This window comes from Macrotis lagotis, chromosome 2, assembly GCF_037893015.1.
Source record: "Macrotis lagotis isolate mMagLag1 chromosome 2, bilby.v1.9.chrom.fasta, whole genome shotgun sequence".
In the NCBI taxonomy this organism is placed as follows: domain Eukaryota; kingdom Metazoa; phylum Chordata; class Mammalia; order Peramelemorphia; family Peramelidae; genus Macrotis; species Macrotis lagotis.
The window spans coordinates 310615312-310627483 of record NC_133659.1 but is presented as its reverse complement, the minus strand read 5'-3'; the positions used below and the strand labels follow the sequence as shown (position 1 = coordinate 310627483).

The 12172-nt window shown below is 38.1% G+C and overlaps 1 protein-coding gene across 2 annotated transcripts in view; it reads left to right on the top strand.

Moving 5' to 3' along the window:
• Positions 1–12172, top strand: part of EEA1 (early endosome antigen 1) — a 125600-nt gene that overhangs the window by 73157 nt on the left and 40271 nt on the right. For both annotated transcript variants that reach the window (XM_074226571.1, XM_074226570.1), the window contains 3 exons: positions 530–649; positions 1576–1779; positions 3854–4054. In XM_074226571.1, coding sequence (XP_074082672.1) covers positions 530–649; positions 1576–1779; positions 3854–4054 — 525 coding nt within the window. The remainder of the gene's footprint in view (positions 1–529; positions 650–1575; positions 1780–3853; positions 4055–12172) is intronic.

Genomic DNA, 12172 nt, shown 5'->3' with positions numbered 1-12172 from the left:
CTTCTCAATAAATGCTTGTTAGGTGGTTTGGTTTCAGTTAAACTAGACCACTCATTATCCTTGATATCATCTTGTCATCTTCTCTTCTGTTCATTTTTACATGCTAGATCTGTCATAATTCTTTCCTCACTTGCTGTCTTAAATGAATTCTCTTCACATCATATCAACCTCTGTTGAAATTCTGCCTTTTTCTGTGAGTCCAGCCCAAATGCTACTAACTCTTTTTAGTTAATCCCAGTTTCTTGAGCTTTCAAATCTTCAACCCTCCCCCCAAATTTCTTGTGCTATTGTGACTTCACATGCACCAAATCAAGTTGTAGCGTAGTTACCCACATTTATGTTTCATTCCCTTACTTGAATTGTAAACCTTCTGAATGCAAGTAATGTGTTTAATTCATTTTGTTTTTCCCAGAACCCTAATAGAATACATTATACTTTTAATAAACATTTGTTGATTTAATTTTTCAATTGAATTGTCTACATTATGCCTCTTGCTTTTTATTTAATAGTCTAATCTTTCTCTTTCAAGTTGAAGGAAAAAATAACAAATTCCACTGAACTGCAGCATCAGTTGGATAAAACAAGGCAGCAGCATCAAGAACAGCAGGCCCTGCAGCAGAGTACTACAGCAAAACTTCGGGAAGCCCAGGTAAAGGCCCTGGGGGAGGTGCTCCTTAGGCTAAAGGAGAGCCGGGGGGGGGGGTTAAGAATATTTGGTTGTCCAGAATACTTGAGAAAAATGATTTATGGTTTATTTAATTTTCTAGTTACATTTAGGTGGAGCAGCAGGGCATATTGGAAAGAACCCTCCATTTGGAGACTTGGGTTTGAATCCCTACCAGTTAGGAAGATAGTCAACTGACCTTGGTAGCAGATTGGATGTAAGAGAAAGAGAAAGAATATCTTTTTGGTATACTCACAGTATAGTGAATATTTTCTGTATCCCCTACATTAGACACTTAATACCTGTTGATGTGTGTATCTTAATAATTTAGGATCATCATTTATAAAACAAATATTATTAATAGAATTCTAAAATCATAGAGGAAGTGGGGTAGGGTCATCTGTCAGTATTCTTTACCCAAACCAGGAGTCCAGTGTACAGTGTTCCTAACAAATAGTTGTTCAACTTATATATGAAAATTCCTGATGTTAGGTCATTGACATCCCATTCTGGGATAGCTCTAGTTGTAAGAAATTTTTTAATGTTGAAATCACTTTCATTGTGGTTTCTAGTCATTAGGTGTGAAAGACATAGGGAGAAATTCGACTATATACAGATTTCAGATATGCCCTGGCATGTGGGATTAAAAATTAAAAATTTCTTTTAAAATAACTAAGTTCTTTTCTTAGATGTTCAGATTCTCCTTAACAAAAAAAGGAGAGAAAAATTTCATTTATTGAGTTATGAAACTTAGAAACTTACTCTTTGTAGAAATAAAATGTAGGATGCTACTCACTTAATTGTATTTACCATTTTATGTCATAAAAAGGGAATGAGTTATGAAATTTGATATCTAGCATTTTATGTATTAAGGTCTCAGTCCTTAAGGAAGCCATTTTCCATTGTTCCAGAATGATTTGGAACAAGTATTGCGTCAAATTGGAGATAAGGACCAAAAGATCCAAAATCTTGAAGCTTTGCTACAGAAGAGTAAGGAGAACATTTCATTACTTGAAAAAGAAAGAGAAGATCTTTATGCAAAAATTCAAGCTGGTGAGGGAGAGACTGCTGTTCTTAACCAGTTACAAGAGAAAAACCATGCATTACAAGAGCAGGTAAAATCTTCAGATGTGCTTTCTACCAATTTTCAACTCATTGCAACTGAAGAAAATCTTCTCCATTGACCTTCTGCATTTCAGTTTCCTTGTGTGTTTTTGGTTTTGTGTGGATATCTTTTATCTTTTTAAAAAATTTTTCAAGGCAGTGGGGTGAAGTGACTTGCCCAAGGTCACACAGCCAGATAATTTTTAAGTGTCTCAGGCCAAATTTAAACTCAGGTCCTCCTGATTCTAGGGCTGATGCTGTATCCGCTGCTCCACTTAGCTGCCCTGATATCTTTTTATCTAATATAGATTTCTGGGTATTTTGTATTGGTATGTGGAATATTGGATTTTTAATGAGAGATGTGATTTGGGAATAAAGGAATTAGGCAAAAGTTGCCTGGAAGAGCCAGACATTTTAGGACAAATGGAATTATAACTGTTGGAGGTGTGGAAAACAATGCAGTCATGCATTCAGGGAGTAGCTGGTTGTCCTGCTGAGCTGAAAGGCAGGTCTATAAAGGCCTATTCAAATCATTAAACATTTATTTAACATGTAATGGAAACAGCCCCTACCCTCAAGGAGCTTACATTCTACTGGGAGAGAACAACACGTTTGCAAGCAAGTGCAGAATATATAGAAAGCCAATCCTGAGGAAGCAAAAGGATTATTAACAACTGGAGGATCAGAAGAACCTCATATGGGAGGTGACATTTGAATTAGACCTTGAAATAGGCAGGGATTCCAGTGATGAGAGACTGGTAGCTATGGGGCATGGCAGGTAGGGTAATTTGAACACTGACCAGACATTTGGACAAAACCAGTAATTGTGGTTGTCTTTTTGAGGAGGATGACTGGGCAGACTGCCAGCAACCTCTCTTTTAGACTGGCGCCTCTCCCTGTGTCACCTGGCCATGATGTTCAAAGTTTGGGGGCCTCATCTCCCTCACTTATCAAATGACAATATTACTTGTCCTGTCTCCCCAGGGATATTGTGAATATATTTTGAGATATTAGAGATAAAATGCAATTAGAGCGAAATTATGGATATAATCAAGTGGCCAGATTAAGAAATTTCATTTTTATCAGTAGGCATATAGGCAAGGTAAATAGCTTATGCGGCAGCAGGAATTGCAAAGAATTGGAACAAGGGTCAAGTCCAATCTAAGACAAGATGTAGTGAAGGGTTTAAGCTCTGGTTGTGGGCATTGGGAAGGAAAAGATAAATGATAGAGATATCTAAGAATTAGAATTGATAAAAGCATAGGTTGCATGTTTGAATATGAAGGTGTCAGGGGTGGCCAAGATGCTAGAAATTTGAATTAGGGTACCTTTCATAGAAATCAAGGTGTTAGGTCCAGGGTTGGGGGAAGTGGTATAGATTTAAAGGGGTTAAGGACAAACATGGAAAACAGAGTCTGGTCCTCCAAGAAGTTTGTGGGCTTGGTGATATTTTTGAAGAATTCATAAGCAATACTTCATTAAGTGGAAGAGTATCTGTTTTTCAAAACAAATTTGTTAAGTAGATGATACAATAAATTTTGATGTAGAATGCTATTGTTTTCTTTTAAGCCAGAAAGGGTTAACAACTTTTGGTATTTGTGCCCCTAATTGTCTTTTGAAGCTTCACAGCTGATCTTAGTTGTCAGGTTTAAATGAAAACTTATTTAGGTTGGTTGTCAGCTGGAATAACATTTTGAGTTCGCCTCATAATAAATTTTTTTATTAGAAAAAAATTGTAAGAACAATTTTTTCCCCCAGTGAACCCACTTGATCATAGTCTGTTAAAAGAAATATCTTCTTGAGATGTGAACATTTTAAAAGTTATAATGTTATTGGGCACATAAGTATTTTACTAAGAATAGATTAATTGTTTTTAATTTTGTTAAAATTCATGACTAATATGAACATGCCTTACTTGACTTCACATATATTAGGGTTATCATCTGACTTGCAATCAATTTTGTTAAAATTTATTTCAGCTTATCATTGTTAAAGTAGATTGACTTAATGACTTTTCAGTGGGTTAGTTTTTTTAGATCTTGTTACCTCTTTAGTGAACATTGTAGTGTCTTGCTATTATAATAGGTAACTCAACTCACTGAGAAGCTGAAAAATCAATCGGAAAGTCACAAACAGGCCCAGGAGAACTTGCATGAGCAGGTGCAGGAGCAAAAGGCCCATCTGCGAGCTGCACAGGACCGAGTCCTTGCCCTCGAAGCCACCATTAGTGAAGTGAACGGTCAGCTAACGGAGAGTAAGGAGAAGGTCTCCCAGCTTGACTTACAGGTAATACTGCAGTGGTGTGGTAATTAGCCCTTTAGTTCAATGCCTGGGATGTGGTAGGGGCTTCATGAATGGTTATTGATTGACAGTTTCATCAGGAATCTCGAGGAAACTGATTTCCAATGTATTTATATATTTGGTCCATTGAATTTTAAATTGCAACTTCTTTATTATTTATTTTCATTTGTTGATTTTAACTGATTGAGGACTGAAACCAAATTAATTGACTTTAGAATCTAATGGACTAGGTTCCTCCCCATATGACCTTCCCTTCTGTGGTACCCTGCTGAATGTGTCCAGTCAGGTGTGGGCTACCAAACCTAGCATAACATGGCTATAATCTAGAAAGAATTCTAGAATTGAATCCTTTAATACTTATTTCCCCTCTTTTGGGCTTATGAACCTGTATGATTTTGCTAGATTTTCTTTCTTTGACTGATTTTAGGCAAGTTATTTTTAGCAGATTAAAAAATAGATTTTTTAGTTTGATTTTATTCTATCAAATTTCTGCTTTAGAGGTTTGTTATGCTTCTAGAGTTTTAAAATAATATTTGTTCTTTAAAAGGCCTTGAAAATATGTTTGGTGTGTTTCCCTTGGACTTACTTCAAGAATACCTAGGGGTTTAAGTGAGCTGATTTTACCTAATATGCTAAGCTTAGGTTTGGGAATTGAGACACTTTTCTGAAGCTTTGATATTATTTCCTGGAGAAAATTGTTTAGCCTAAGATGTAATTTTGTTTGTCTATAAAATGAGCATGACATAGAGAATTCCAATAAGCTAACATCAGAATCTAGAGATCCAAAAATGCCTATCACTTTAACAAAAGTAATGGACCACAGAAGAGAGTATTGACTGCTCCCCATATATTCTTTCATGTGGTATTATCAGTATAATGAGCAGCTTTATTCAGGAATATTATAGGAGGCTGACAATCCAAGCTTAAGAGTAGGTAGCTGAGATTTGTGATGCTTTTTGCTTTGAAGGATTGCTCATTCTATAAAAGAAAGCTTCTCCTATCTATCCCTACTCCCCAGCCCCACCCCCAGATTCCTTCTGGAGCTTTCCTTGAAAACTGCTCAACCTGCAGATCATAGATCTATGCCAGCAAACTGCCGTTAGTCTGCAGCCTTTGAAATGCAGCTACTCCAGTTCTAGGCTGAGAAACCTGGAGCTTCTTTTTATTACTTTAAGCTTGAAACAGGAGGAGAAGATCACTCCAGAATGCCAGCCTATTGCATATAAAGGAAAAAAATTACTACCTTTTTTTACTGTCAGAACTCTGATTACTTTCTGTGACACTGTCACCTAATTATAGCCACTCTCAAAAGAAACTGCCCCCCATAGGGATGCTAAATGTAGAATTTAGAAGGGGCAGGGTCTAAAATCTTGTTAAAATGGTAAAAAGAGCAGTGGCTAAAAGCAGGAGAAGTGGCCAGGCTACCCTTTACAGACAGACTTTGGCCTTTCAAGGCAGACTTTGGGGAAGGCACTTCAAGATCCACAAGACTACTTAGTAACCTCTGTCCAGAAGCCCAATTGCCAACAGACTATTGTTCTATTCCCACTTCATGGTTTACTTTCCTGTCATGATTATTATTTCTTGGCATTGTGATGAAGTAGAGAAAGCACTGGGTTTAGAGCCCCCAAAACTTGGTTTCTACCTGGATTCTGCCCCTCTTCACTGTCTGCTTTCATTGGGTCCTCATCTTAAACTATGAAGATTAAATTGAATACTTTTTCTCCCTTCTAGCCCTAAAATTTGATAAGTGCAAATCACTGAGCTTCGTCTGTCTTTTTTCTAATTAATATGTTATTGATTTCCTGGATCAGATATTAGAAGTATGCTAGGTCACTTTAAAAATCTGTACTCTCAAAACAAAGTCAAGGAGATAAAGTTCGGTCCAGTTCGAGTGCACCTACTCCTTCTGCTTCAAGTCTCCCAGGGAGTCCCTGACTTGGAGTCCCCTTCCCTTCACTGCCCCCCTCCCCGGCCATCCCCCCACAATCAGGGTAGACAATTCTCCATTTATGCGCTCTCACCCTGGGTGGTTGTCATCCTAGTCTTTCAGTAATATTGTCATGGAAACTGTCCAACACTTGTCTTTACTATGATTCTTTTCACCAGTCCTCTTTCCACTGCAGTTACTTTTTTCATCTTGAAAATGATTCTGTGGTGATCCATCTTTAGAATTTTTTTTAATAAAGTAATATCTTTGAGGGAAAGGATCCTGAAAAGTTGCTCTCTTAGAAGGAAGAATGTGGGATTTTCTAGAGTTTGCCTGATATTAGGAACCAAGTAGTGAGAGATCCCCAGGGATAAGAAGTATGGAAAACTAGTCTCTGAAAATACTCAGTTTCAAAAGAATGAATTTGAGCTTCCTTGTCTAGAATTTAATACACATTACTAATTTCTGAACAAGTTTTCCTTTAGCACTTTCCTCTGTGATAAGCAAAAGTTAGAAGGAAAGTATACAGTAGTGGAAAGAGAAAGTCTGCCTCCAAATCAGAAAGAACTGGTTTCAAGTCCTTCATCTGACACAAACTTTGTGACCACTGGCAAGTTGTTTAAACTGTCCATTGCCCCCTGGTAACTCTCTTACTTGAAATTCCAAATAGATGAGCTGCCAGTCTATAGAAGTAATCATAGGTCCTCCAGAACAAAGAAAAGACAAGGAGAAGGGGAAAAAATCCAAGACATAGAATTTGGAAGAAAAATGCAGAGTTAAGAGAATGAAAGAAATATGTAACTAGTTTGAATAAGAGTTTCAAACTCTGAATAAGAAAAGTCATTACTTAGAACTTAAGAGTAAAAGATAAGAAATAATGGCCTGCACACCAACATGAATATTCATATGGAATAAAAATTACTGAGAAGACTGGAGGACATTTATTTTTAAACTTAAAAGTGCAAGAACAATAAATTAAATTAAAATCTAAGGAAGACTAAGGGGCTTTTAACACAATTTTTTTTTAACACAAATTTTTAAAAAATCTAAATTATTTCATAAAAATCTGATTATATGCTAACAGAACCCAAGACTGTTACATTAAGGAAAATGTACTTGAGAGATACATTATATGACCTGAAAATCTTTAAAATTTACCCACTCTAAAACCTGTTTTAATAAACCTATATTAGTTCTATAGTGACTTCCTTTATTGCTCCATAAAAACATTTTGTATACACATTAAAATTTTCCTGTGTGTTTAATAATGAAAACATGACTGTCAGCTACCATACTTGATTAGCTACAGAATCACAGGATGTTAGAGCAGGAAAAAACACTTAGAAAGATTATCAAGTTCATATCTGAATTAGCTAAGAATCAAATGTACATTTTGCAAACTGTCATTTTTCCAATGACTCACCTTACAATTTCAAATCTGTAATCTTTGAGGTCTTAGATCATGGAGCTTGTTCCTCTCTTGTCCCTTTACTTCTGTAAGTAAGCTAAAAACAGGCTATTGCCAACTCCTTATCTGAACTCTTAGAACAATTGTAAAACTAGTCTCAATTTATATGTGTGCTGAATCAACTATGTACCTACCATGTGCTGGGCATTGTGGTAAGCACCTGGGGAAGAAGTGAAAAATCATCTTTGTTTTAAATTAGCTCTGAGTGATGAGAGCACTTTACATATTGCATTGTTCTATACAATGTCCCTGGAAAGCAATTTTTTTTATTGATATTTTATTTTTCCAGATATACGTTATGAAAGTTTTTCAACATTCATCTGTATGCATATGCATATTTTTAAGTTACATATTTTTCTTCCACCTTCCCTTCCCATTCCCTCCCCTCAGTGGCTAACAGTCAGGTTAGCATTGTACACACATATTTTGATAAACATGTTTACAGATTAGTCATTTTCAGTATGAGGAATTAGAATTAAGGGAAAGTGATACATAAGAGAGATTTTTTAAAAAGTGAATGTAGTGTTCACCAAATTCTGAGGGTTTTTTAAATTTTGTTTTGTTTTTCTTCCTCCAGATGTTCATAACCAGTCTGACCACTAATAGTTTCTTATAGAATATTAGTATTCGATAACATTCATAGACCATAACTTGTTCAGCCATTCCCCAATTGATGGGCATCCCCTCAATTTCTAATACTTTGCCATTTCAAAGAGTTGCTATGAATATTTTGGAACATGTGGGACTTTTTCCCCATTTTTTATGATTTCTTCTGAATATAGGCCTGGAATTGGAATTGCTGGGTCAAAGGGTATGATCAGTTTCAGTGCTCTTTGGGCCTAGTTCCTTATTGCTCTCTCCGGAATGGTTGGATCAGCTCACAACTCCACCAACAATGCATTGATGTCCTGGAAAGCAATTATCTTTATTTTGTTGTTTTTGTCGCTGGGAATCTTTTCACTGATATTTGATTTAGCTACATGGTTCTTAATAACAGGTTGACACCTTCTCAGGGAACAACTTTTCATGGACCTTTTCCTCACAGACGTCTTATAAAAAAATATCCTAGAGATAGATCACCACAGAAGCATTTTCAAGATGAAAAAAAGTAAGTGCAGCAGTAGGAAGACTGGTGAAAAGAATCATAGTAAAGACTCCTGTGTTGAATGGAGCTTCCATGTTGGTTTTACAGAAAGACTAAGATGACAACCACCCTGGGTGAGAGCACTGATTGTGGGGGGAGCCCAAGTCAGGGACTCCTTGTTATCACTTGGACTGCACTGAACTTTACAGATGTGTGCTTTATCTCCTTAGCTTTCTTTTGGGAACAGATTTTTAAAGTGATCTAATGTACTTCCAACATCTGATCCAGGAAATCAAAATATAATACATTGCTCATCCATTCATTTTTAGTTTTCAGTTATTTATTATATTTGACCCAAAAGTGTGAACATTATAACTGTGCTGATATGAGATTAAATAGCATCAGTTGTTTTTAAAGAAGCTGATTTGAAAATATGTGGGGTTTTATAAATTAAAGTTTCATGGGGAGGTTCTGGCAGTTTATTTGATTCTTTTTTTTGAACACTAAAATATTCAGATTTATTATCCATTTATGCCTTAATTTGAAACATAAATGCATTTTAAACAAATTTTTTAATTAAAAAATTACTTTTTATTTACCCTAGCATGAAAGTTTCTGTGTATTTCTTTTTTTGATTGTTTTTATTTTATTTTATTGTGTTTTATTTTATTTTTTATTCTCATTTTATACAATTTTTTTTACATTAATAAAATATTCTTGTTTAAGAGTAAACGAAATACCCCCCTCCCTCCCATGAATATAGACTTGCTTGAGCGATAAAGTAAAGGGGAAAGGAAAAAAAAATTAAAATAAAAAAAATAGTAATAATTGTAGGTATGGCCAGGTGGCGCAATGGATGAAGCACCAGCCCTGGAGCCACAAGCACCCGAGCCCACATCCAGCCTGGTAGACCCAACAAATCACTCAGCCGTGTGACATGCAAGCCACCTGATACCCACTGCCCTGCAAAAAACCAAAAAGAAGGGGGGAAAAAAAGACCCAAAATAAAATAAAATAGTAATAATAGTAGGGGTGGCCGGGTGCCGGACAGAGCATTGGCCCTTGAGCCAGGAGCACCCGGGTCCAAATCCGGACTCAGACACCCAAAGATCACCCTGCTATGTGGCCCCAGGCAGGCCACCCAGCCCCATTTGCCCTGCACCCCCCCCAATAATAATAATAATGAAAAATGTGCTTCAGTCTTTGTTCCAACACCAACAACTCTGTCACAGGTGGATCACATTCTTTATGGTAAGTCCATCGCAAAAGTTACTTCCATATTTTTCCAACGTTGCCATTGCTGATCGCAACTCCCTCCTTTCGTATTTCTCCACTACCTTGTACTCTATTTTCTCTCTCCTTTCACTCTGACTCTGCTGTAGGGTCGCTGAGTGGCACAGCAGACAGATCCCTGGTCCTGGGACCAAGAGACCCCGAGCCCCCATACCACCCCTTAGGACCAGAATCCACCTGGCCCTATGGTCCTGGGCAGGCCTTCCAATCCCAGCCCCTTGCAAGAAGTAAAAAAGAAAATGTGTTATATCTGACCACTCTCCCCCCATGGTCCATCCTCGCCTCCATCACTCACATCACCCCCCCTTCCCCCCTTCCCCCCATCCACCCCTCCTTCTTACTCCAGATGTCTATACCCCATTGAGTATATTTGCTGTTTCCTCTCCTAGCCACCTCTGATGAGAGCAAAGGTTCCCTCGTTCCCCCTTGCCTCTCCCCTTCCGTATCATTGCAATAGCTCATTGTAATAAAGAAAAATCTTATTATATGAAATATCTTGGCCTATTCCCCCCTTTCCTTTTACTTTCTCCCATTACATTTCCCTTTTTTTCTATTGACTCCATTTTTATACCATATTTTGTCTTTGAATTCAGCTTTCTCCTGTGCTTCATCTATAAAAGCTCCCTCTACCTGCTCTAGTAGCTGAGAAGGTTCATATGAGTATTATCAGTGTCATTTTTCTATGCAGGAATACATGCAGTTTATCATCATTAAGTCCCTCATATTTTCCTCTTCTCCTCCACTCTCTATGCTTCACCTGAGTCCTGTATCTGAAGATCAAACCTTCTGTTCAGCTCTGGTCATTCAAAAAGGAACATTTGAAATTCCCCTGGTTCATTGAAAGTCCATCTTTTTCCCTGGAAGAGGACATTCAGCCTTGCTGGGTAGTTCATTCTTGGCTGCATTCTAAGCTCTTTTGCCTTCCGGTATATTGTATTCCAAGCCCTATGAGCTTCCAATGTAGTTGCTGCTAAGTCCTGTGTGATCCTGACTGCAGCTCCGTGATATCTGAACTGTGTCCTTCTGGCTGCTTGTAATATTTTCTCTTTGACTTGGGAGTTCTGGAACTTGGCTATAATATTCCTAGGGGTTGGTTTTTTGGGATCTCTTTCTCTGGGGGATCGGTGGATTCTCTCCATTTCTATTTTGCCCTCTGCTTCTAGAATATCAGGGCAATTTTCCTGTAGTAATTCTTTGAAAATGATGTCAAGGCTCTTTTCCTGATCATGACTTTCAGGTATTCCAATAATTTTTAAATTATCTTTCCTAAGTCTGTTTTCCATATCAGTTGTTTTTTCAATGAGATATTTCACATTTTCTTCTAATTTTTCATTTTTTTTGTTTTGAAGTATTGATTCCTGATTTCTGGTAAATTCATCAATCTCCTTGAATTCTATTCTTTGTCTGAAGGATTTGTTCTCCTCAGAGTTTTCTTATCTCTTTTTCCATTTGGCCAATTTTGCTTTTTAAAGCATTCTTCTCCTCAATAACTTTTTGAACTGTTTTATCCATTTGACTTAAGCTGGTTTTTAGCATGCTATTTTCTTCAGCATTTTTTGGATTTCCTTGACTAAGCTGCTGACTTCATTTTCATGTTTTTCCTGCATCTCTCATTTCTTTTCCCAGTTTTTCTTTTAACTCCCTCATTTGATTTTCAAAGTCTTTTTTGAGCTCTGTCATAGCCTGATCCCAGTTTCCGTTTTTCTGGGAGTCTTTAGATGCAGGAGCTTATGTTTCCTCTTCTTCAGACTGAGTATATTCATCTTTCTTGGGATCATAGATAATGTATTTCTCAATGGTGTTCCTCTTGTTTCTCTGCTTGCTCATTTTCCCAGCCTAAGCCTGTTTTTGGGGTGCTTCCTGAGCTTTTGGGGCGCTCCCACAAGGGTCTCAGTGTGTGAGGCTCTGTCCTTCCTGGTCTGTGAATGACCATATGCACCCCCCTCTCTGCCACGGGGCTGAGGTGGGGGGGCCCTGCTGTTCTATGGGGGGGGCCTAGACTGCGATCAGGATCTGAATGTGGTCAGAGCCCCAGAGTCCTGTTTCAGGGGCAGAGGACAGAGCTCTGCAATCCCTCTTCACTCCCCTCCCTCAGCTCAGTGGGCTCATGCCCTGGAGGCTCCTGCTTACTGGCTCTGCCTGCTTCTGTTTCCTGGATCAGGGCTGGGGAAAGACCAAGCTATGTGCCCTGAGGGCTGGGCTCACTCTGGCAGAGGTCCCCCACTGTTTCCCCACTTTGTGCCCAGTGCTCCCCAGGGTGCAGCTCAGGAGACTCCCCTGCTGCTGTGAGCTGGGGCTCCCAGCACCCTGGGGCTGCCTCCGGGAGGC